At 39.0% G+C, this 25,630-nt stretch overlaps 2 protein-coding genes across 3 annotated transcripts; one reads left to right on the forward strand and one right to left on the reverse strand.

Moving 5' to 3' along the window:
- The first annotated feature begins 483 nt into the window (after nucleotides 1–483).
- PSMD5 (proteasome 26S subunit, non-ATPase 5) lies at nucleotides 484–19,539 on the forward strand. The gene is given in 12 exon segments (XM_020990587.2): nucleotides 484–689; nucleotides 12,611–12,755; nucleotides 13,042–13,155; nucleotides 13,835–13,963; nucleotides 14,835–14,944; nucleotides 15,561–15,703; nucleotides 16,059–16,250; nucleotides 17,168–17,277; nucleotides 17,845–17,928; nucleotides 17,930–17,986; nucleotides 18,657–18,803; nucleotides 18,805–19,539. Coding segments are annotated over 12 exon segments (1,515 nt in total). The 5' UTR covers nucleotides 484–516; the 3' UTR covers nucleotides 18,916–19,539.
- A 2,261-nt stretch (nucleotides 19,540–21,800) lies between these two features.
- On the reverse strand, nucleotides 21,801–25,624 carry B3GALT9 (beta-1,3-galactosyltransferase 9). Of its 2 annotated transcripts, XM_020990589.2 has the most exons (4): nucleotides 25,469–25,624; nucleotides 24,866–24,920; nucleotides 24,048–24,278; nucleotides 21,801–23,181 (listed from the first exon to the last, which is right to left on the reverse strand). In XM_020990589.2, exons 3-4 carry the CDS (start codon nucleotides 24,051–24,053, stop codon nucleotides 22,078–22,080), a joined length of 1,110 nt encoding a protein of 369 aa, XP_020846248.1. In that variant the 5' UTR covers nucleotides 24,054–24,278; nucleotides 24,866–24,920; nucleotides 25,469–25,624; the 3' UTR covers nucleotides 21,801–22,077. The 2 variants fall into 2 exon arrangements, with proteins under 2 accessions (XP_020846248.1, XP_020846247.1); XM_020990588.2 differs by lacking the exon at nucleotides 24,048–24,278.
- Nucleotides 25,625–25,630: the final 6 nt, after the last annotated feature.

Genomic DNA, 25,630 nt, shown 5'->3' on the forward strand with positions numbered 1-25,630 from the left:
AAGCATCGTAGTTAAGCTTGGTAAAGTATGAGAAGGGAATCACCCCTTTCTACTCAGGGTGTGATGGGGTGAGGTGGGGATGGGGTTGGAGTACAAGAGGAATGAGCCAACTACTCTGGCCCTTAGTTTCCTCATCTGTAAAATGGGGATAATAATCCCTTATGCAGCTAAAGCTAATGTCAAATGAAATAATGGATGTAAAGCGCTCTTCTTCTTCTTCTTCTAATCATCTCTCTCTTTTTCTTTCTTTCTTTCTTCTTCTTTTTTTTTTTTAAATTAATCTGCCACCGCAGGATGCCTGACGAGCATAGGGAAAGCTCCCCTGCAGCTTCCCACAGAGCCAATCGTGAGCTCAGTTGGAAGAGGAAGGCCGAGGAAGCAGCCAGTCACAGGCCTTCCCCCTCCAGCTCCCCAATCCCTCCTCTCCTCCCCTATCGGCCACCGTACCCCGGGCTCTCCAAGTCTCGCGTTGCGTGGCGCTAGGGGCGGCCCTAGTATTGGCGAAGCTCTGGGAAGATGGCGGCGCAGGTGGTGGATCTGCTGCGGGAGGTGGCGCGGCTGGAGGCGCCGCTGGAGGAGTTGCGGGCCCTGCAGGCTGCCTTGCAGGCGGTGCCTCTCACCTCGCTCCGGGAACAGGCGGCTGAGCTCCGGCTCGGGCCTCTCTTCTCGCTACTCAACGGGAATCACCGGTGAGGGGCACCCCGGGGGGATGGCGGGGGACCCTTCCCCTCGGAGCGCCTCCCTCCGCCCGCTGTGTCGCGATAGGGACGGGCCCGGGCCCCTGACCTGAAGGGGCCCGGGAGCCCCGGCATTGCTCCCCTCCCCCCCCAGGCCCTGCCCGGTGCCCGATCTTAGATCTCGGAGGCAGAAGAGCAGAGTTCGAGACATGCCCGCGCTGCTTCTCCCCCTCTCGGGGCTGTTCCTCGCCGGAAATAAGCAGGTTAAGATTTCTCCCCGCACCAGGTAGACCAACAAGCCTCCTCCCCCAGAAGCATTACTTAGCACTGTGCTTTGCACCGCCCTCACGCACTGAACCTGTAAATAGACAAGCTACGTTGATAACATCCCAGCCCCCGTTCCGTCTGTGAGCCACATACGTAGATAATAATATACTTGCCCAGCTAAATATGATAGTATTGTTATCTTTTTAGCTCATTTATTATGAAGAAGTGTGATACAGTGGAAGGAATCAGAGGACTTTGGTTCAAATTATGTCCCTGTCACTGCTTGTGTGACCTGGGCCTTAGCTTCCTTATTTGTAAAATATGAGGCTTTGCCAATGGTAGATACTTAATAACAGTTGAATGAGTGAATCTCACATTACTTGCCTCCCTCTCCTTCTATGCATACTGGTCTGTGCTCAGTCATCCTGCCTCTCCCCTTCTCCCTTTTCTTCCTTCAGTCACTTCCAGCCTCCAGAGTATGTTGTTGAAACATCTTCTCCACGTTATTCATTTACAGCTGTTAATGTGTCTAGGTCTTGGTTTGTTCTGTGAGGGAAAGTTTGGTATCCAGGTTTTGTTACTTATGGTCATAGAATATTAAGAGACTTAAGGAACTTTAAAACATAAGATGTGGCACACAGAACATAGATTGCAGATTGTTGCATGAGGTTTTGCCAGTGAAGAATAGTTACTCTGTTGGAAGGATCTGGGATGTTTTTTTGGTACTCCAAGCTTTTCCGGCCTTCTAGGACCACTCAGGGTCACCTCCACACGAGGATGAGGGATTGGAGGAACATTTTTAAGAGACAGGAAAGGATACAAAGATGATTATTAAGACAGTATTTACCCTTAAGGTAATCATGTTCTTTTAGGAGAGTACACAAACTTAGAACGTCATTGAGTCCTTGAGGGGTAGGAATTTGACAAGCAATTCAATAAATATAAGACTTCTCTAATTTATAGTTGCCTGGCACACTGAGAGGTTAAAGTGACTTTCTCAGTGTTATACAGCAATATGTCAGAAAGGAGACTTGAATCCAAGCCTTCTTGGCCCTGAGGTGGCCAGCTTTCTCTTCATTATGCCTCCTTGCCTCTCTCTCTCTCTGCATAAGAGTATTTAAAAATTTTTACCTGTCGGGGCAGCTAGGTGGCACAGTGGATAGAGCACGGGCCCTGAAGTCAGGAGTTCAAAAGCGGCCTCAGACCAAACACTTGATACGTACTAGCTGTGTGACCCTGGGTAAGTCACTTAACCCCAATTGCCTAAAAAAAGAAAAAAATTATTTGTGTGATAATTTTCTCTTTTCCCTGTCCCCTTCCCAGACTGTAAAGTCCAAAAGGATGAGGACTATACCTTATCTAAACTTTATATTACCTTAGGGCCAGCATAGTTTTTTATATATATGGTTTTCTTTCTTTCTTTTTATTTTTTTTTGGCTAGGCATTGGAGTTAAGTGACTTGCCCAGGGTCACACAGCTAGTTAAGTGTTAGGTGTCTGAGGTCGGATTTGAACTCAGGTCCTCCAGACTCCAGGGCCCATGCTGTATCCACTGCACCACCTAGCTGCCGCTGTATGTGGTTTTCTTAATGTTTGAGTTTTATTTTAAGATCAGAAGTATTTTGTTCATATGCAAAGGAAAGAAATTATCTCTGTTTGAGGAATCAAGGAATGCTTTATAGAAAAGATGGCATAAAGTACAGGAAAGATATCAGCAATCAGAGTTTTGGGGGAAGAAAGGCAGGGAGTTCTTGAGGCAGAGATTTGGAAAACCCTGGAAGAAGAGAAGGCGAAGACTTACATACTGATATGATAACTATCATCTGATAGTCAAAGGGCAGTCACTTGGGGTCCCCTCCTGTCTTGAGCATTTCTCAGTGTTTTGTTGGATCATCATCCATTTCTCACCCCTTGATGATGGCTGGCCTCTTAGGCTCTTCATTCCTTGACCTTCTCTCCTCTCTTGATGCTCCCCTGATGATCTCATCCTCTCAACGTAGGTTCATCTCTGTGTAAGTAGTCCCCAAATCTACATATCCATCCCTATTCTGAACTTCATATCTAAATTGCTGATTATATTCTCTATGAGCCTACTTGATTGTCCCATCAACATTTCAGACTTAGCATGTCCAGGACAGAACTCCAGAGTTTCCTGTTTCTCTGGAAGTTATCATAATCCTTCCAGTGACCTAGTTTTACAATCTTGGGATCATCCTTTAAAAAAATTATTTTGAATGTACTTGTTAATGTAAATTTTGTCTGTCAGCGACTGTTTCATCTTTGTCTTCATATCCCCAGCATTTTTCGAAGTATCTGGCACAAAGTAGGTGCTTCATAAAATGCTTGTTGATTGATCCTTAGGCCTTTTCTCTCCCTCTGTATCCAATCAGTTGCTGAGTAAGTTCCATCTCCATATTTTACAATCTGTCCATTTCTCCTGTCCCTACCATTGCCTTAATTCAGGTCACCATGAGTATCATTTACATTGTACTTTAAGTTTTGCAAAGCACTTTACATGTATAACCATATTGGGACCTCACAAGAACCCTGGGAGGCAAATGCTATTATTTTCCTCATTTTTTACAGATGTTGAAACCTCGGAGGTAAATAGGTTAAGTGACTTGCCCAGGGTCACACAGCTAGCAGATGTCTGAAGCCAGAGTTGACAGGTTTTCCTGACTCTAGGTCCGTCACTCTGTGCATTCTTATTACCTAGCTACCTGCAGCTGCAGTACATCCTCTGCACTGCTGCCAAAATCTTACCAAGGCAAGGTTTTGACCTACTCAAAGGTTTTCAGTGTTTCCCTGTTTGCCTCTAGGATAAAATGCAAATTCTCCAGTGCATTAAAGCCCTCTACAGTATGGTACTAACATATTTTTCCAGGCTTATCATGTATTCTTCCTTTTCACGTGTCTTCCTTCTAGCCAAATTGGCCACTTCCATCTCTTTGTAATCCCATTGGCTGTCCCCATACCTGGAATGCAGCTTTTCTTCACTTCTGCCTCTTAGAAACCAGCTTCCTTCAGACCTCAACTCCTTCAAGCCACACCCTGTGGGAAGTGTTTCCTGACCTCCCAAGTTTTTAATCAATAAGAATATTTTAAGTGCCTGCTGTACTTGATGCTGGGGGAAAAAAAGAGCTTACATTCTGTTGAAGGAGACAACGTGTATGTAAATATTTACAAAATCAGTACAAAGTAAAATTGTGAGGGGCAGGGTACTAGGAAGCTGGGGGATCAGGAGAGACTTCGGGTGTAAGGTGACACTTCAGCAGATTTTTTAAGGTAACAGGTGATTCTAACATGTGAAGGTGAGGTGGGAATGAATTCCAAACATAGGAGAGAGAAGAGAAATAAAGTGTCATATTTGAAGAACAAGAAGGCCAGTTTAATAGGATCATAAAGTGTGGAAAGAAGAGTAAGGTTGGTTGGAACCATGTTGTGAAGGACTTTAAAAGCTAAAGAGAAGCTTATATTTTATTTTAAAGATAATAGAGAGCTATTTTAGTTTATTGAGTAGGGGAGTAACTGACTCATCCCTTTCTGCCCTTAAATCTCTTTGGCATTTTGTGAGGATGGATTGGAATGGGTAGAGACTTAAAGCAGGAAGACCAGTTAGGAGGCTAACTGTTAGAATAATCCAGGTAACAATTGTTGTGGGCCTGAATTAGGCAGTCAGGTAGTACAGTGGATAGAATTCTGGGCCTGGAGTCAGGAAGACCTAAATTTAAATCCAGCCTCAGGCGTAGCTGTGGGACCCTGGACAAGTCACTTATCCTCTCTCAGCCTTTTCCTTGAATTGTAAGCTTTCCAAATGAGTTAATATTTGCAAAGTGCTTATTTAGCACAGTGCCTGGCACATAATAGGGGCTTGATAAATGCTTATTCCCTTTCCCTCGTGAACTAGGGTGATGGCTGTCAGGCAGATGTGAGGATGTTGAGGAGGTCTAGATGACAAGATTTGGCAGCTGATTGGCTGTATGGGATGAGGGAGGGTTAAAGAGTCTGACAGAACAAGGAAGTTCCAAACCCGGATGACTGGAAGGATGATAGTGCCCTGAACCAAAATAGGAAAGGAGGAAGGGAAGGTGATGAGTTTTGTTTTGGACAAGTTGAGTTTGAAGTGTATATGTGATATCCATTTTGAAATATCAAATAGGAAATATGCTACAGACTAGGGCTGGCTCTGTAGATGAGCACATGATCTGCTTAAAGATAATAATTAAACCATTTGGGACCAATGAAGTCATCTACCTAATCAGACAGCATAGAGAGAAGGTAGAAGAAAACTCAGAATAATGTTCTCTTTGATCTTAAGTTAACATGTATATACTTAGCTGTGTACATAAGTTTATAATATCATAGATTTGTAGCTGAAAGAAACCTTACAAATCCTGTAGTCCAACCTCCTTATTTTATAGATTAAAAAAACAAGGCCCTGGGGGTTAAGTGATTTGTGCGAGGATCCACTGCTATTAAGTAAATTAAACCCCATCCTCTGATTCCAAATTCAGCATTCTCTGTATGCCCTTAGTGTATTGTACATTCATTGAAAGTAGGGACTGTTTTGTTTTTGTCTTTGTAGCCTCAGGGCCTGGCTTAATAAATATTTATTGAATTGAGTTCAGTAACACTTTTTTCACCAGAGGATAGAAGGTTGGAGTTACTAGCAAAAGGGATTTATGCTTCAGAAGGTTGGAGTAATAAGTGGTCTCTGAGGTCCCCTTGCGACTGTGGGATTCCATGATTTTATGAAAATATAAAATGTGCACAAAGTGGGCAGGGGTAGCTCTCAGCTGATGCTTTACATATTTAGAGTTGTAGTGTGAAAGAAGGCTGCTGTCAGAGCAAAGTGATGCCAGACTAAGGATGGCCTTGAAACCCAGTTTAGTTCATCTAAGTATGAAGAGGATCTTTGTAGGACTCAGTTAGCTCCCCAAACCCTACTATGGAGTGAGAACTAAGGAGGAGGTTGGTACCATTCCTTCCCTTAATCCAGAATTTTCCTTTTCCTCAAGCTCAGGTCAAGTTCTGACTTCTCCACAAAGTTACCTAGTATAGTGCCTAAGCTCTAGCATAGCACTTAGTAGATGTTTTACGCACAGTAAACACTTACTAAATTGTTGAATTGAATTTTCTGACCCAAGTAATATCTTCCTTCTCTGGGGGAGAATACTTTAAAAAAATGTATGTGGGTTATATATATTCAGTTGTGTCTGACTCTTTGTGACCCCATTTGGGGTTTTCTTGGTAAAGATACTGGAGTGGTTTGCCATTTCCTTTTCCAGCTCATTTTATAGATGAGGAACTGAGGCAAACAGGGTTAACTGACTTGTGCAGGGTCACACAACTAGTAAGTGCCTGAAACCACATGAATCATCCTGATTCCAAGCCTAGGGCTTTATTCAATAAAGCACCTAGCTGCCCTTAAAACAAACAAACAAACCAAACCCCCCCCAAAAAAAACCCCAAACCCTCTCCCCTAAATATGTTTATATAAATATAAGACATTTATTTAATGCCTGTGCCATTCCATCAAGCTCCAGGCACCCAACCGGTTACAGACAGCTACCTAATTCGCTGGGACAACTTTGCTCAAGGCCATACCCCTGTGTCCAATGATAACCTACCTGAAGTCATTCCTCAATAATTAACATATTTCCACACTATCATACTCACCTCATCCTAGTGATTTTTTGCGATTGTTTAAACCTCATTCTCTATTCCTCACTGATTACTCCCTTATTCCCATCTCTCTCAACCCAAATCTCTCTCTCTCCTGTCCTCCCTCTCTAAAGCTACTTCAACCTTCCACTGTGTTCTAAAGCACAGTGCTTACTGAAATATCTACTCAATAGGTAACAAACTAGATTTCATCTTAAACCTTTTCTTTTTTCTGTACATCCTTTTGTACTCACTAAATTTGGCTCCCTTCTGATGACACACCTTTCCTGGTAACCCTTTTTTGTCACTGGTTTTACTTTGACTCATACCAGTGTTCCACCCTACCCCACCCCCTTTCCCAGACTCCCTGACCATGGTGGAGGAATTGGATTACTTCTTGCTCCCCTTGGCCACTTTCCAGGCCATCCCACTATCATCCTGTTCCTCCTTTGAGGTTCATTCTGTCCATATTTATCTCCCCAAGGCATTTTCCTTCCTCAATGAGTTCATTGTCTGGCTCATAGTCTTTTCTAAAACTCCACCTTCTGCCCTCTTACTAGGGGACTTCAGCATACATATTGATGCTCCCTCAAGCACCCTAATTTCCCAGCTCCTCTATTTATTCATTTCCCATGCCCTGTTCCTCTACTTTGCCACAGATACACACAGAGATGGTTATACCTTTGATCTTTCCATCACCTGTAAATATTCGATATCCATGTTTGTGAGCTCTGAAATTCCTTTATCTGATCATAATCTGCTGTCATTCCTCCTCTCCCTTTGTCTTACAACTTCAAACCCTATTCTTTGTCTTCATGACAACTTCCAGATCCCTCCACCTCTTAGTTCTTGCCCAGGCCGTCATCCCTGCATTGGCTGTAGTCTCTTCCCTTCCCTGTTTTACTGCCTTGGTGAATGATTTTAATACTTCTTTATCTTATTTTGAATCTCTTTGCCCCTTAAATTACTCCCACCATCTTCTGCCTTCACTCTTGTATATTGCTGAACAGAAGTGCTGTGTCCATTACAGATTTGTTATGTGATCTCAACTGGGTCTCCTACCTGCAGCAAGGCAATCCTTTTACATTTCCCTAATCAATTCACTACCCCACCCACCACATCTGCTTTTCCAAACCTTTTCATCTCTTTTAGACCTCCCACAGTTCTCCTCCCTTTGCCTCTTCAGCTGAAATCCTTGCCTCATATTTCACTTAAAAAGTCAAGGCTGTTTACCAAGAGCTTCCTCTTTTCCCCTGTTTCTCATCTTATATCACTCAGATGCCTTCTATCACTATCACCTCCTTCATTCCTGTTTCACCTCTCTATGCACGAGTGATCATATTCCATCCCATCTTCTCCAGCAGGTTGTTCTATCATCGCCATTCTCTTATGAATCTTTGATCATTCCCTGTCTAGTGACTGTATCCCTACTGCCTTACAAAATATGCCCACCTCTTACTCATCTTTAGAAAAAGCCTCACTTAATCTGTTCATCCCTGCTAGCTGTTGTCCTATATCTCCTTTCCTCTCACTCTCTTATTATTCAATTGAATATGTTCTCTCCAAAGTCGCCAATGATGTCTTAACTGCCAAATATAATGACCTTTTCTCAATCCTCATTCTTCTTGACCTCTCTTTAGACTGTTGATCACCCTCCTCCTTCATACTCTCATTCCTCTAGGTTTTCATAACACTGTTCTCTCCTGGTTCTCCTATTACCTGTCAGATCACTTCTTAGTTTTTTTTTTGTTTGTTTGTTTTTGCTGGACATTCATCCACATTGTGCCCAATAATCATAGGTGTTCTCCAAGGCTCTTTCCTGGGCTCTTTTCTCCCTCTATACTATTTCATTTGATTATCTCACAGCTTCTGTGGATTCAGTTATCTTCCCTGTAGAGATGATTCTCAGATCTACTAGTCCTAACCTCTCTGCTGACCTTCAGTCTCTGTCTGTGGGACATCTCCAACTGGATTTCCTATAGACCAGTGGTATAAAACTCAAATAGAAATGGATTCCTGCCGGCTGTATATTGACTTAGAAAACCATAAATTAATGTTATCTCTGTTGCACTGTATTTTTATTTATTTTGTTAAACATTCCCCAATTACATTTTAATGTTATTGAGGGAGTTGTGTAGGCTGAGTTTGATACTTCTGCCATAGACATCTTAAACTCAACATGTTCAAAATGAAACTCCTTATTTTTCTCTGAAAGCCTTCCTTCTCTTCTTTTCTTTCCCATTAGTATGGAGGGCACCACCATAACTCCCAGTGACTCAGGCTTGCAATCAAGATGTCATTGATGACTCCTCCCTCTCACGTCTTATATCCAGTCTTGCCAAGGCCTATTAATTTTACCTTTATAACATCTCTTATATGTGCTCCTTTCTCTCCTCTTAGAGAAGGCCTCATTACCTTATACCTATATTATTGCAGTTGCCTACGATTTGTCTCCCTGTCTTAAGTCTTTCTCCACTTCAGTTGGTCTGTCACTCAGCAGTCAAACTGTTCTTTCTAAAGTGATCTGACCATATCACTCCCTACCCCCCCATTAAGTAAACTTCAGGGGCTTCCTACCACTTCCAGGATCAAAAAATAAAATCTTACTCTTTTTGGTTTTTAAAACTCTTCATAAACTAGCCCTTTCCTACCTTTGTTGTCTTTTTACACCTTACTCTACAGTGAAGTGACACTGTTCTTGCTGTTCCTTGTACAGGACACTCTATCTCCTGACTTTGAGTGTTTCATTGACTATCTCTCGTCCTTGAAATGCTCTTCTTCCAGATCTCTGCCTCATGGCTTACCTGACTTTCTTCTTACCTCAGCTGAAGTCATACCTTTTGCTAGAAAGTGTTCCTACTCCTCTTAATCTTAGTGCTTTCTCACTGAGACTAGCCCTAATATTTCCCATGTAGATCTTGTTTGTACATAATTGTTTCAATATGGTAGAGTAGGGATTGTCCTTTTCCCTTTTTATCCCAGGTACTTAGCACTGTGCCTGACATATAGTAGTTCTTAAGAAATGCTAGTTGACTTACTGACAATATACCCCAGTTTGCCTGAGACAGGAGTGTTCTTAAATGTTAATATGGCTTTCTGGACTTTGATGTTTAACTTTTCTTTGCCTCCAGTCCAGTTAGTCACTAAGTCCTTTAGATTTTGCCTTTACAGTATCTTAGTTCTTTGTTGTCCATTCCTCATCATCCCATAATTCAGAGCCTGAATTTTTTATTTGTTGACTCACAGAAGACACCTAGCTGTTCTTTCTACCTTTAACCTCCCTCCTCCTGCTCATTGCTAACTTTGCTGTGATAACCTTCCCTAATTTTCCTTACCAGAATCCACAGGTTATCACAGACTTTTATAGTAGTAAGGAAGCTTTTTTAGAGCTTTCATCTCTTTGGGAGACTGTGTGGAAACTCCTTTTACCAATGCAGATCAGCAGCTTATCTGTAGTTTTAGAGAGGTGCCTGGCCACTGAGAGATTGTGACTTACTTATGATAATAAAACTAGTATGTGTTAGAGGCAGGACTTGATCCCAGGTCTTTCTAACTCCAATCCCTCTGTTCTCTATGCCACATTACATCTTTTTTCTTTTCTTTCTCTTTTCTTTTTTTTTTTTTCCTGAGGCAGTTGGAATTAAGTGACTTGCCCAGGGTCACACAGCTAGTAAGTGTCAAGTGTCTGAGGCTGGATTTGAACTCAGATCCTCCTGACTCCAGGGCCAGTGCTTTAACTACTGTATCACCTAGCTGCCCCCATGCCACATTACTTCTTAAAAGGACCTTGGCTGTCATGTAATTTTTGTTTTAGAAAAGAGAGAACTGAAATGACTTCCCATGGCTACATGGTCACCTGATGGTGGCAGAGCCAGGAACTCTAGGTCTCCTGATCCTCAATGCACTGTTCTTTGATGCCATTTCTTAATTTCCATAAGACATTGTTCCTACCTGTCATTTCACTTATTGTGTATTTCATGTTACATTGTTTGCATGTGTGTGTGTGTGTATTATCATCCCCACAAAACTGTAAAGTGCTGGATATTTATTTAATGGGTATTTTTGGACAGATGTTTAGGGCAGAAAGTGGCTTGTGTAAAAATAGAGGGACAATAGAAAAAATAATAGGATTGTTTTAGAAAAAGAGGGCTAGGGGCAGCTAGGTGGTGAAGTGGAAAGAGTTTGGGGCATGGAGTGGGGAGGGCCTGAGTTCAAATCCAGCCTCAGACACTTACTAGCTGTGTGACCCTGGGCAGGTCACTTATCCTTGATTGCCTTAAAAGAAAAAAGAAAAAAAAAAGAGGGCTAGCTTCTTGCGCAGGTGAAGGCCAATTGGTGTGAACCATTACATATAATATTTATGTATCAGTTGGTTTTCCTCGATTTGTTTTTCTTTTTTCTTTTTAAAAAATCCTTTATTGTAAGGGATGACTCCCTGGGAGAAGGAAGAATGGGAGAGTGAGGAGGAATCTAGGTGATTTAAAAATAAAAGAGATGAATAAAAAATTAAAAGAAAAAAAGAGTCAAAAGCCAGATGGTTTGATTTGAATTTAGAAGAGCAGTAGATAGGGAAAAAAAGATAATAGGTAATGAGAGGTAGGTTAAGTTGTAAAGAAAGGTGAAATTAGAGCTGATAGTGAGCAATCTGCCTGGGAAAGGAAGGGAGACCATTTCATGATTTCTGTGAGAGTTAACAGGAGTCTTATATATTAGATATACTGGATTGTAGGTCAGCTGAAACTGATAGGGAATAGACTATTTTTTGATCTGTAAGTAAAAGTGAGAAATAGAACCAGAAATTTATTTAAAAAGGAAACCACAAAAATTTGAATATTGTGTTAATCTGAATCAATGGTATGAATAATATGTGCCTCCAAATTATTTGTTTGTATATAATGTACACTTTGAACTTGAGAACAGTTAGATGTTAGAGTTTGAAGAGTCTTTAGGGGGCAGCTAGGTGGCACAGTGGATAGAGTACCAGCCCTGAAGTCAGGAGGACCTGAGTTCAAATCCAGCCTCAGACCAAACACTTGACACTTACTAGCTGTGTGACCCTGGGCAAGTCACTTAACCCCAATTGCCTGGAAAAAAAAAGAAGTCTTTAGACTCAAACCTTTAGACTTCAAACCTCCTCAATTGACATATGGGAAAACAGGCCTAACAAAATGAAGTGATTTAATAACCAAGGTCATATGGTAAGTTTAGTGGCAGAAGTAAGACTAAAACTCATGTTTCACTGCTTTTAATTGCGGTCTTCATGGTATCATACCAAATGATTTCCTCCTTATCCTAAGCAGCTGGCTGAACTTGTATTGTGTGTAGAGATTCCTCAGGATTGGTATGGAAGAGAATTCAGTGGAAAAGGCTGAAGTCCCAAAGACACAGTCTTTGGAGGAGAAATCTGATTATTTGGGTAGTGATGAAAGAAAATTACTAGGACTTAAATACTGTTGATTATCTGTATGTATTTAACGAACAGGACTTTGTCACAGCATATCTTTCCTATTCTACACTTTCACATTTTGTTATATGATGTTTTGTTCTTAACCTGTTTCATATGAAACACATTTCCCCAACAAGCTTTTAAGAAACATTATAGGGGAAGGATTATATCTTTTACTTCTCAGTTTTCTCATGTGCTGAGCACATGGCAGGGTACATAGTTGCTGTGCCTACATTAGGTTTTCCTAATAGTGGACCAAATGACCAGAAATTCATGTGTGAAAGGTGCACTGAATATTCACTAACAGTGGTAAAACATGGTCTGTTAGTTGTGCAGATTTAGGAGTTTTTTTTCCCCCTAGTAAATCAAATATAGTTCTCCACTCCCCACCAACTTAATCAGTTTTGTTATTTGTACAGACATGCAAGGTATAGGCTGGGTGCTAGTGATAGATCAGTTTTGGTAAGTCAGTGAAAATACTGGAATTTAACAGACTGCTAAACCACCCTGCTATTCATACTCTATGTGACTTCATCTCTGCCCGTTTTGGTTTTCAGGGAGCAGACTACCTTGTGTGTGTCCATTCTGGAGAGATTTCTCCAAGCTATGGAACCAGTCTACGTGGCCCAAAACCTTAGGGATGAACTGCACAGGGGCCTATCTCACCCTGATGATGCTGTGGTAATCCTCACTCTGTCCCAGGTATGGAATTTTAATAGCACACATGCTGCCCTGCACAAGATTTTTGTTTTTCTACAGAGGTGTGGGTGTATAACGACAATTATAATCCAGTTGTGATGATGAGTGGGTCTCTATCAGGATTTACACTTTACTCATACTGCTGTGATAATGATCCTTAATTTATAGTAAAAGGAATTTTGTTGAGGGGTTGAATGATTATGTGTCTCAGCAGATGCAGATGTTTGAGTATTGTATTGTCATCCTACAGTGGGAATCTGTTGCTGACTAAGATCTTGTAATTTTCCAGGTTGGAAGAATTGTAGAAAATTCAGAGGCTGTTACTGAGATTCTCAGTAGTCCTGAATTGCTGAAGGAAATCATTTATTGCATTAGTGCAGAAAAATTGTCGGTAGCTAAAGCGGTGAGTATTCTAGATGCGTGAAACACACTCTGAAGTCACAAGATTTCAGAGTTGGAATGTAGTATTTCAGAGATAACCAAGTTCAACCTATACTTGAATGAGAATCCCCTTTAGAACACTCCTAGGACATAGTAAGTAAGCAGAGAAGCTGATTTCTTTAAAAAAAAAAAAGGTGGTTCTGATAGTGAAGGATTTGTATGGATAGTTTTTAGCAATTGAGTTTGAAGCCTCTTTTGGGGTATCTCAATGATGCACTGCTAAATGAATGCTAATTAGTAAGTTTTTGCACCTTTCCTTGAGAATATATAGTATAGTATACATGAAGTTCTCATTTACTCAGTTATTGTCAGAAGAAACCTTTGAAAAAGTTCTTAGTTGTGAGCCATTGATTTTTTTAACTTGCTACTTTCAGTTAGTGGGAGGTAGCATGGTGTAGTGGAAAGAAGCCCAAGGCCTGGCTTTGCCACTTACTGTCTGTGTGACTTGGAGCAAGTGGCTTAACTTCTCTGATCATCAGTTTCCCAAGATATAAAATGGAGAAAATTATAACTGTCCTTTCTCATTGGGTTATTGTAAGTTTCAAATGAAATAATATATGTGAAGCTCTTCATAAAGTGCTTTTGTTTTACTGTTATTTTCCTATGTTTACATGATTAAGAAAATTATTTCCTTTTGCAAGGCCATCAAGTCACTGTCAAGAATATCCTTAACTCAAGCTGGATTGGAGTCTTTATTTGAAAGCAGCCTGCTAGATGATTTGAAAAATGTAATGAAAACTAGTGACATCGTACGGTACAGGGTCTATGAGGTAAAATGAAAACTATACTTTATATTGTCTATACCAAAATATACAAAGAGCTTGTTGTGGGATGATCCAGGAAAATCGTGCTAGACTTTAATATTGACAGTATGTTACAAATTATAGCACATGCTGCAGTATAAAGAGCAGTCAGCAAATAAGTGTTTGTTTACTGTGTATGTGACAGATTGCTACATAATATGGGATAAAAAAATTTAACAGGATTGAGGGGCCCTGTCCACAGAGAATTTAAAGTTTAGCTGAGAAGGGAAGACAAACATGTAGGCACACGCGCGCGCACACACACACACACACACACACACACACACCACACTCATTCACTCACTAAGTGCCTACTTGAAGCAACAGTATAGTTGTTAATGGATTTAAATCCTGTCTCATACTTTCTATTTATTTGCTTTTAGCAAGTCACTTTAAAATCTTTCTTAGTTTTGTGACCTGTAAAATGAGGGATGAACTATCTGTATCCCTTCCAACTCTGAATCCTGTGATCTTATGAATAGATAGAACCTAAATCCTGAAATGTTGACTGTCTGCAAGCTAGATTTGCTTTCTAAGAGGATTAAAAACAAAGACTAAAAGTTTTCATTGCTAGTTCTGTTCTTACCTTAATCTGAAACATCCAACATCATTTCTTTAAAACATAGGGCAAATTTTAAAAACATCATAGTTTTTTTTTCTGTGTTGATAGTGTGTTATGTGAAGTTTTAAGTTCAGGGTAGAGGCATGTGTTGGTTTTCTTTAGAACTAAAAATGCTATTTTAAGTTCCCTAAGTCTTTATTTTAGGTTAAATTGAGAACCAGTGTTATACTGGTTGGCTCCTTTTACATCTCTGTTTTTGTTTTTGTTTTACTCTAGCTGATTGTGGAGATTGCCTCTGTGTCACCAGAATCCTTAAAATACTGTACCAACAGCGGATTAGTAACCCAGCTCATTAGAGAGCTGACTGGTGATGATGTGCTAGTCAGGTGGGTTGAACAAGGTGATTTTGGAAAGCAAACTTCTGCCTAGAGTTCAGCCAATCGGCTTCCTAACAGACCCTTAGAAGAAATGACCATCTAGGCATGATTGTCAGAGCCTTTGTTAGAGGCAACTGGCATAGTAAACAGAGCACTGAATTTTGAGTTAGAGGTCCTGGGTTAGAGTCATGGCTCTACTACCTACTTATGTGAATTTGGCAGTCAGCCTTTCTTGACTTCATTTTTCTCACACATGGAAGAAGGAGGGGGGACTAGATGACCTTTGAGGTCTCTTTCTACCCTATATCTTATGATCCCACGTTATTTCATAGTATTTGTCAATTGAGAGGAGCCAGTGTAAACTTAAGGCACTACGGGGAAAAAGAAAAAATCAAGACATACCTTTTACCCTGTGTTTTATAAATATGATCTTAATTAGTAATATCCATAAACAAAGTCACAGAATCATAGAATGTTAGAGCTGAAAGGAGCAGCATTTGAGTATCTCAGATTGAGTGATTCATTTTTGTAATGCTTTTAATCTGAAACTGTACAAATTCTTGTTCATTAAAAGTACTCTGATGTCAGCTAATTAAAATCCTTCTGTTCATTTTATATATTGCAGAGCCACCTGTATAGAAATGGTGACATCACTGGCATACACTCATCATGGACGACAGTACCTTTCCCAAGAAGGAATAATTGATCAGATTTCTAATATCATTGTCGGGGCAGATTCTGATCCTTTCTCCAGTTTCTATTTGCCAGGTAATAGACATTGTATTTCCTTTGTAATAGAGGCAACCACTGAATCATCTGCTTAGAAAAGGAGCCAGGATTTGTTGTCTTTGAAAAAAGACCTTAGAACTAACTCCTTTTAGATGAGGCCTGAATCATTTTATCCTAAAGACACATCTGCTGAAGCCTCTGCTCTGTCTGTTCTGGTTCCTTGTTTAGGGAGTTGCTGTTGGCACTGTCTTTGAAATGTCTCCTAATGCTTAGAACATTTAGCCATGTTTCTCCTAAAGCTCAGTTATGTGGAAATATAAGGTAAAGCTAGTTGTAGTCCAGTGTGTGCTATTTTGCTACCTGATTCAAATTGCTTCTTTATGATTTTCTCTAGGATTTGTCAAATTTTTTGGCAACCTGGCAATAGTGGATAGCCCTCAACAGATCTGTGAACGATACCCAATCTTTATAGAAAAAGTCTTTGAAATGGCAGAAGGTCAGGACCCCACCATGATAGGAGTAGCAGTGGACACCCTAGGGATCCTGGGCTCAAATGTGGAAGGAAAACAGGTTTTACAAAAAACAGGTTGGTGCAGTATGTCTTTTATTTCTAAAGGAAAGTTTTGTTATTTGATGAAGATGATGAAATATAGTTGTTTATCATTAAGTTGATTGCTGGTAGATTTAATAAATTGCAGAAAATTGGTGTTTTGTTTTTACAATCTTAATTAATTTGGATCCATTCTTAAAAAATCACTTTTTCAGACTCACTTATAACTCCCTTTTGCAGTAGATCAAAATTGTCTTGGTTCACTAGTCACTTAGAGAATCCTTTAATGTTAGTTCTGAAAGGGACATTATTGATCATCTAGTCTCCTAACTTCATTTTGTAGATGTGGACTCAAAATGGTGAAGTGGCTTATCCAGAGTCATACAGAATGTTAGGGGAAAGCTGGAACTAGAACCCAAGTCACTAGACACCTAATCTAGTATTCCTTTTATTAAACCATGCAGACTTGATGGTAGATTGATAACTGATCCCTTCTCTAGTATAGTTTACCACTGCATAAAACATAGAGGTTTACAATGATAATAGTGCTTTTGATGTTTTACCTATAGGCATATTGTAAATAAGTATCTTTCATGACAAACAGTATTGGGGATACTATAATTATAAACACTACAGATAATGATCACAAACAAAACCCTGGCTACAATGTAAGACATGGTATGAAGCAACCAGCATCTGTGATACAATACCAGCTATGCCGGAAATACTGATTGATTGGCAGCCCTAAGGTAGACTACCTCAAGGGTGCTTTTGGACTAGAGTTTTAAAATAGGTGCTATTTTTTTATGTGTGTGTACTTAGGCACATCTTTTCATAGCTGTTGTTTGGTCTCTAAAAGTACATTTATTTGTAGTCTGGAGTTAGAGAATGTCTTTGTGTATAAACAGAAAGTATAATTTATTTAAAACAGTCTGATTTTCCATTTCCCAAAGGAAGTCGGTTTGAATATCTGCTAAAGAGAATAGGACACCAGGCAAAGAATGCTTCAACAGAACTAAAAATTAGGTGTTTGGATGCGATTTCATCTCTTCTTCATTTACCAGTAAGTAGATGAAAATGTTGATAGAAATTAGTAGATTATGTTTGGTAGACTAAATATATGTGATTTGACATTTCAAAATTTAGATAAAGACATTTGTCAGGTAAGTGTTATCCTTAGTCTTACTGGGCATACCCTTTAAGGGGTTAATGTTAATGTAAGAGTTGCCATAGAATCTTAGAGATGAGAGTGACCTTAGAGATGATCTAGTCCAATCTCTTCATTTTACAGATGTGGGAACTGGGGTCCAGTGGAGTAAAATGGCTTGATCATGATCACACAGATATTGGTAGAGATGTGATTAGAATCCAGGGCTCTGGTTACTAATCCTATGTTCTCAGCTACACGTTTGTGAAAATATTGGAATCAAAGGACCTACATTTAGATCCTGTCTCTGCTGCTTACACATTGTTTGGTCTTGGGCAAGTGGCTTAACCTTCCTGGAGCTCAAAGTAAAATGAGGGGTTTGAACCAAAGGCTCTTTAAGGCTCTAGCTGTAAATTCCAAGAGTCTGTGCTCTTATTATCATATTGAAAAACATTGAGTAATTTTCCCCTCTTTGTCCAACAGTATGATCAACAGACTGATGATCTCCTAAGAATGACAGAATTCTGGTTCTCATCTTTAACTCGGGAACCACTGGAACATTTTAGGGGGGATCAGCACCCAACCTTTCCCTGAGCTGCATTGTGCTGCATTAAAAGTGTTCACAGTAAGTGTTTCCTCCCAAGTAAGCAGCATCAAGTGTAATTGCTGGAAAGTAGTTTTAACTTAATATATTCCTGTTGGTTAGACAGTGATTTTATTTTTGTGTGTTAACAGAGGTTGGAATTTCTGATTTCATGAGACCTAAGCATCTGAAAAGTAGTAATATGCTGTGGAGTTTTGTGGGGTTTTTTTTCCTGCTCTGTGCAGTAATTAGTCTAGTACATTTTAATCAAGGCATACATAAAGTCTTTTGAGTTCGTGTTTGATCTGACATGATGGTATCTAAATCCTTCTTTAATTTCTTGATTTGTTCTCAAGTTATTTAAGTACCTACCTGTAATGCAAAGCCTAGTACTCTGTGTTGGATAAGGTGCCATAAAGTAGTGGAAAAAGCATTTTGACCTGGAAGCAAAAAACGTGAGTTTTAGTCTTGGGTCTGTCTCTTAATAGTTATGTAACCATGTTGAAGCTGTGGTCTTCTCATCTGTAAAGTAAGCACAATAATATTTATTCTGTTGGGCTTTAATGAGAATGTAAGCTGTAAATGGGAGCTTTTATCAGTTTTGCAAATAAGATATAGACCCTATCTTTAAGGAGCTTCCATCCTTAGCTTTCTTTATAACTTTTTTTTTGAGATTAAAAAGGAATTGTTCTCTTCCTCTGTTGCTCTTTAGGCTATTGCAAACCAACCCTGGGCTCAGAAACTTATGTTTAACAGCCCAGGGTTTGTGGAATACATTGTGGATCGGTCCGTGGAACATGATAAAGCTTCAAAAGATGCCAAATATGAACTAGTGAAAGCCCTTGCAAACTCGAAAACAAATCGCAGAAATCTTTGGAAACCAATATTATTTAAGACTAAGAGCTTACCTGAGTGAAGGGCCATACTTCGTGAAGTCTGTTTCAACAACAGCTGTGGAAGGAGCAGAATGAGTTCCAAAAAATTCAGTTTAGGGGACCAATCTTCATGACCAAGACATCCTCAAAAGACCTTTGAGGGGTTTTTTTGGTTTTTTTGTTTGTTTGTTTGTTTGTATGTAACATAATAGAAAATACTTCTAGGTATAATTGCACTTTTAAAAAAAACTATCATGGTGTGTTTAAGGTAGACTAACAACTATGCATTTGCTGTTGCTGTATTTGAAGTACATTGTGGAACAGGGCTTTGGAACTCTTTGTGAAAAGAAAATATTCCATATTGCAGGGGACTTTGGTCATTTTTTGAACCAAGTATTTTTCTGCTTCCCTAAATACACATGATCTTGCCAAAACTGCATACAATTAAAAAAATATTTATAGTCCCAAATGCTGGGAACGCCTTTGTCCTATAGATGCCTCAATAGAAAATGCTTTCTGCCACAAAGAGTCCTGCTTTATTCAAAAGAGAAGCAAATTACATTAGGAATTCTCTTCTACTCCTGGCAAACCTTTTTGTTTTTTATCCTGCTACCTCCTCACTATTGGATGTGCATATTCTTTAGATTATAAAGCAGTGTGGACCCCTAAAATTATGTGTTCTCATCTTTATAATGTAAGTAAATCATTTTTTATAAGGTCTCTGGTGAGCTTTTGAGATGAATTTTTATAATTGTTGTTGTTCTTTGTTAGAAAATGAGACATTCTGTGACTTAAGGAAAATCCAGGTGGTAAAAAACCCTTCCAATTTGAAATCTTGTTTTGATGACTCTGCTATAACTGCTGAATTGCATCTATTCTGTTTTTTATATCTGACTCCACTTTTTTCCTATTGCACTTGATTAAAACTCTCCCTGGCAACACCTGCTGAAGACACATTCTTATTCTACAGCTTCTGTTCCCTATAGAATTCTTGGATTCATTTGGATGTTAAAGTTGGAAGTGACTTGACATTCAGTATTTCTCTCATAGGTACTAAGCTTGAGTTACTAGAAATAGGATGTTAGATTTATAAGGCCCCTGAAGCTATTAAGTACTCATTTTTCCCCTATCACCATTTAACCATTCACCTATTTAGTACCTTGCACAATACCCTAAATCTAAGTGTTTAGTAAATATCTGTTAAAGATGGTTTTAAAATTGTAGAACTTTTGAGCTGGAAGGGACCTTTGGGATCTTATAATTTTATAGATGAGGAAACTGAGGCCCAGAGTGAGTTGGTACCAAACAATTAGAATTCAAGTCTCCTGACTACCCAGCTAGCACTACTTCCACTCTCCATTACCTCTGTAGCACATCAGCAAACCTAACGACTTGCTTTTTCATACATTAGTGTATTGAAATAAATTGAATTTTTCCAAGTGAATTTGGTGACTTTTCCATCCAAGAAAACTATATGAAAGTAATTTACTAATGTTGAGTCAAGCACTGTGCTAGGCATTGGGGTATACAACAGCAAAAATGAGATATTTCCTGCCTTCAAAGGGCTTACTTTCTCTTGAAGGAAACAGCATATAAGACTATACTAAATAAATACAATATAATTTCTTAAGGAGAGGGTTTAGCACTTGGAAGGTTCTGGAAAGGCCTCATTAGGGAAGGGACCATTTGAATGGCTGTGCTTTGAAGGGAGTTAGGAATTCTAAGAGGCAGAGATAATGATCAAATGTTAATATTTGTAAAGTGCTTTGCAAACCTTAAAGCTCTACTTAAATGTTAGGTGTTATTTTATTACCAGAAAAGAAACATCTTTCTAAACCAACAACATGACTACATTTGATACTTAGAAAAATCATGGGAGGTAGGTGTTATTGTTATCATCCCTATTTTACAGATGAGGAAACTGAGGGAGACATTAAATGACTAACCTAGGGTCACTCATCTAGTAAGTGTTTGAGGCCAGATTTAAATTCAGGACTTCTTGTCTCCAGATTCAGCCACTATACCACCTTGCTGTCTCTGGTAAAGTAATAGTGCTAATTTGGAAAGCAAGTTGCATAGAGAAGAATATGATTCAGTTTCAGGAACTTGAGCGAAAAGTCTGCTGAATTAAAAGACATTCAAATCCTAAAATGGTATTTTGAAATTGCTGAATTAGCAATGTGTACAAAATCCAATTTTCCCTTTTTGTCTTCCATATTAAAATTACATTTTAAGAGAATTCTAATTTGTGGTGATAACAGAATACTGGATTTGGAATAAAAAAGAATTAAGCTTGAGTATAGACTACCATTTACTAGTAATATGACTTAGGCAACTCACTGAACCTCTCTAGACCTCAGTTTCCTCACCTCTAAAATTAGGGGGTTAACTTCATGGCAGTGATCTCTAATGCCCTTTCCAGTTCTAACAAAGTAGAGGCTAGATAACTCTGGGATTTTTTTGAGTCATTTCATATATCACACAGAAATTTAGACTGGATAACTTCTAAGGTCTCTTCCAGCTCTTAATATTATATATTTCTAGTGCTTAATTCTTGTCTATCCTATAAGAGAAATACGGTATGCCAACACCAAATGAATGAATTAATTGCTTCCTGTTTATATCGTGGAGCCTGTTTGGACTTAGTTGAAAAATTTCTGCAGAAAATTACCAGCATAGGAGGTAAATGTGCTAACTCAAGGAACTTGCATACTATAAGAATAAAATTAAGATTTATTTGTAGTAGGTGCATATAATTCTTTGAGACTAGATGATGGAGCCATGATTTTTTTTAGCTTATAGACCCATTTGCTGCACGCACACAGTATTGAGTAACATTTTACAATAATTCTACTGAATTTTTTTCATTTAATTCAAGTCAGAGATTATAAAAATACAAAAGCTAGTTCCATTAATGTATGTATGACTGTCTTTGAATATTATTGAGAAGCTCTGCAGTTGTAAAGAATAAGAAGAGGCAATTCTTCACAGAAATAAATTTAATGCATTTTCCTTTTAAAAAGACAAGGTGATTGAAGAAAGAATTCTATGTACAATTAAATTCTTTAGGAACTGTTACGTCATTGGTATTTGGGACATGAATTAAAAAGGCTAAGAAATTTCTTTCTCTTGTTTAAATACATAATTGCAGAGGCTTTTATAGCTAAGCCTTTTGGGGGAAATACAAAGGGAAGACCATGTTACTATGATAGGAGAAAGGGAAGTTGTAAAGCATGTTTTCTGTAGGAAAATGAAGTCTTAATTAGCAAAATACATTGCATCATTTTTTATAGGTGCTATATTAAAGTGTTTAAAGCTATCAAGATAAGTTAGAAGTTTGCAGGAAACCAACCCATAATAGGTTTCAAGCAAGGTGCATTCTTTCCCATCATTAACTTCCCTCCACTCAAGTGGCATTTCTTCATCTGTCATTTCTGAGGATGTGAAGATGAACTTATAGCAGCATCGATTGTACCTGATATGCTTCTCCCCAGAAAACCGTGAACTGTGGATGGGTATGAGGCCGGCATACTTGGCGCAGATTCCTATAAAAACATCAGCAGGTATTGCCAAAGGTGCTTCCTTGAAAACCACATACATTATACGGGCCACATCCTGGGACACGATAAAGGCTTCTCCACTGCAGTAATCAGGGTAGTACTTTTCTGGATACTCACTAACTGGAACAAAATTCTGACTTCGAGGATCTCTATTGGGCATATCCTGATGGATGACCCTTCCCACATAGATGTCTTCAAGGTGGTCTTTTAAGTTGAGGAGATAATCCACCAGGCTAGGGAGATTGACAAACATCTCTTCATTGACCTTGAGGATGAACATGGCATTTGGGCAGAAAGTTACAGCCCACTGCATCATCATGATGGTCTTTAGTGTTTGGTTCCCAGAACTGTCCAGGAAAAATCCTTCAATAATATCTCTGTATTTATTAGACTCCATGTTAATGTCTTGCTGAGAGGTTCCCAGATCTGGCATTCCTAAGGCAAATAATGTGAGGATAGGATGTCCCCGTATAGTAGTTACATTAGCCCAGGTTTTCCTTATCAAATCCCTCCTTGACCCATTTCCTGGACTACTGAAGATAAGAGAGAGTAAAAAGATATCTTCTCCCTTGCATGCCTCCTCCTGGCTCAAGATATAATATTTTGAGAGGTTATATCTTAAGGGCTCCACATTTAATTTTCTGGCTTTGTCCTTAATTTCAAGAACTCTCACATCTACATATGGTAATGACTGCAGAAAGTATTCTTCCACAAAGTCAGCTCCAAAGAGCAGAGCATGAAACAAGATGACATTAAATAAAATGAAGCACCATTGGTGAGTCCGAAACCTGCAGAATGTCACCTAAATAAGAAGAGAACATAGGATAGTTGTTTGCATTCACCTGAAATTTGTGGAAATATATTAGGAGTAGAAACCAATTATTTGCTATTCCTCATTTGAGTTAGACTTTGATATCATTTACACAGAATTTGTTTCTCCTCTAATACAAGAAGTTCATTTTTCTAGTTGTCAAGCAGTTTTATGTTAGTTGTGGCATAATCTGAAATGCATATATAGTTCTCACCCATGTTTCAAAGGTGTTTTATTAATATTTCCATATGATGTATAATATATAATGTGTATATATAACTTTGCAGATATCCCAATATACTTAATATTTATGAAAGTACTCAAGTTTTCATTGGGACCAAATTAGATCTGCATGGCTTCCTGTCCAAAGAGGAATGCATAGTAGTTTTTAGCTGAGAAAGACACAAAAATACAACACACAAGAGACTGCTGTATCCTGCTTGCTCTGTGGTATGGCATCAGTAGAGATATGATGCAAAAGGTAGGAGTTGGAGAAGGGGGGCTGAACCCATTTTCACTGGCTCTATCATATAATAGGGCTTCCTACCTTCCCTTTCACATAATTGAGAAGAAAAAAAATCCTATTCATCTGTAAAATGAGAGGGTTGAACTTTATAGATTTTAAGGTTCTTTCAGTTTCCAAATCTATGAGATCCTCTCTGGGGTCCTCTCATCATCACGAAGGTCTGAATTTCTCATTTTCTTAGTTTGCCTGCAGCAAAAGGAAATGCAGACCTTCTTTAATACTGTATTTAGCCTAAGGTACTATAGGAAGAAACTGGGTTACATAGAATTCTGAATCTCTGCCTCTCAAAGAACAATAATAAATGCCTTAAACATTAAAAAAAAAGTTTTACCTGCATTTTATCTGTGAGTGAATTCGGAATTCTCAAAGCACTTTAGTCCAAGTATGGATTTGGGTTGAAATGTATAGATGACTCCATTTGCAACTGAAGTGGAAGCACTTTATGTCTGGAACTTTTAGGATAAGGTTTCTCTCTAATCAGCTTGATCCTTTGTTCCAGCTTTACTTGATGGATGCACAGAATGCTCATGCTCACACACACACACACACACACACAAACACCCTGATCATATTGCAGTTGGAGAAAACCCAAAGTAATAGAGTCAGAACAGTCTACCTAATTCATTAGTCCCTAAGACTGTAGGGAATCATTAAAAAAATAAATGTTCCTTGATATTCGAAACAGTTAATGAAGTGTTGGACTTGATCTCCAGGATTATGTTTATCTTTGTAAACAGTAATTTGTTTACTTGAAGAAAAGTTTTTCTAATATTTAGCTATTTTTTCATCTGTAAATTGTGGTTGGGTTAGATGATCTTATGAGGTCACCAGTGTTCTAAATGTGACAAAAAAATAATGCAGGACTTTGTGGGTCATGGGATTGGAATGTGTGCATTTAAAGGATTTAAATAAGGGTCCATTATAGGCTGGGTCTGATGATAGTAACTACTGGCTCTAGAATCAGAGGACTTGGCTTCAAATTATGCCTCTGACCAGTGTGACCTTGGGCTACTCACTGAACTTTCCTGGGCCTCAATTTCCTCATCTGTAAAACGAAAGGATGGTCTTTGGCCTTCTTCCAACTCTAGGCCTATGATTCTATGCCTTAGGATTGGCTAAATGACTTTTTTAAAAAGTCAAATCACATACCTGTTTCAAGCTGGAGGTTGGCCTGCCCCTGACTATGGGTGATCTCTTGATTCTCCTAATGTTGGAGGTGGAGGTAGCATAAGGAAAGGGAAGAAGAGAAGGTGATTTTTTTTTTTGTATTTTTTTACAGCCATTAAAACATACATACTTCTTGGAAGTAGTGTGTAGTGGAATAGAGTCAAGAAGAGATCTGGAGTCTGCTACATGTTTTGTTGCTAAATATATTACCTTAAGCAAGTCACCTCATGTCTCTGAGATATGGCCTCACCTGCAAAATGGGTTGAATTAGCTGTATAACTACTTTCAGGTGTTACAGTTGTGACTGCAAGGCCTTTTGACACAAGGCACTGTGACTCAAGGTAGGGGGCTTGTTTGAACTTACATAAATTTAACTATTTCAGTGTTAGGAAGCCAGGATCAATGAATATATTTCCATAAAAGCTTATGATGTAAGCAAGGTAAAGAATAAAAAGTAAGAACGAAATTAATTAATGGATGAAATCAGGTACTTGGAAGAAATCATATGAACACCGAATTCAGAACTAGGCAGGTACTCTGGCAGCGTGAGATGAAAGGCTCTTTTAAAAGCACATCCTTACTTACATCTTTCAGTCTAGAGGGATTTTTACTACATTTCTTGTTCACATTTCCGTCGGTTTTTCACACATGCTTTCCATCAACTCTAGCCCTAGAGACAGGCGCAGGTTGGCAGGCATCGCCATTTTGGGAGCTACTGCGCATGCTTCATTCACACTCTTCGAGAAG

This window comes from Phascolarctos cinereus, unplaced genomic scaffold (genome assembly GCF_003287225.1).
Source record: "Phascolarctos cinereus isolate Bilbo 61053 unplaced genomic scaffold, phaCin_HiC Scaffold_2;HRSCAF=192, whole genome shotgun sequence".
Taxonomy (NCBI): domain Eukaryota; kingdom Metazoa; phylum Chordata; class Mammalia; order Diprotodontia; family Phascolarctidae; genus Phascolarctos; species Phascolarctos cinereus.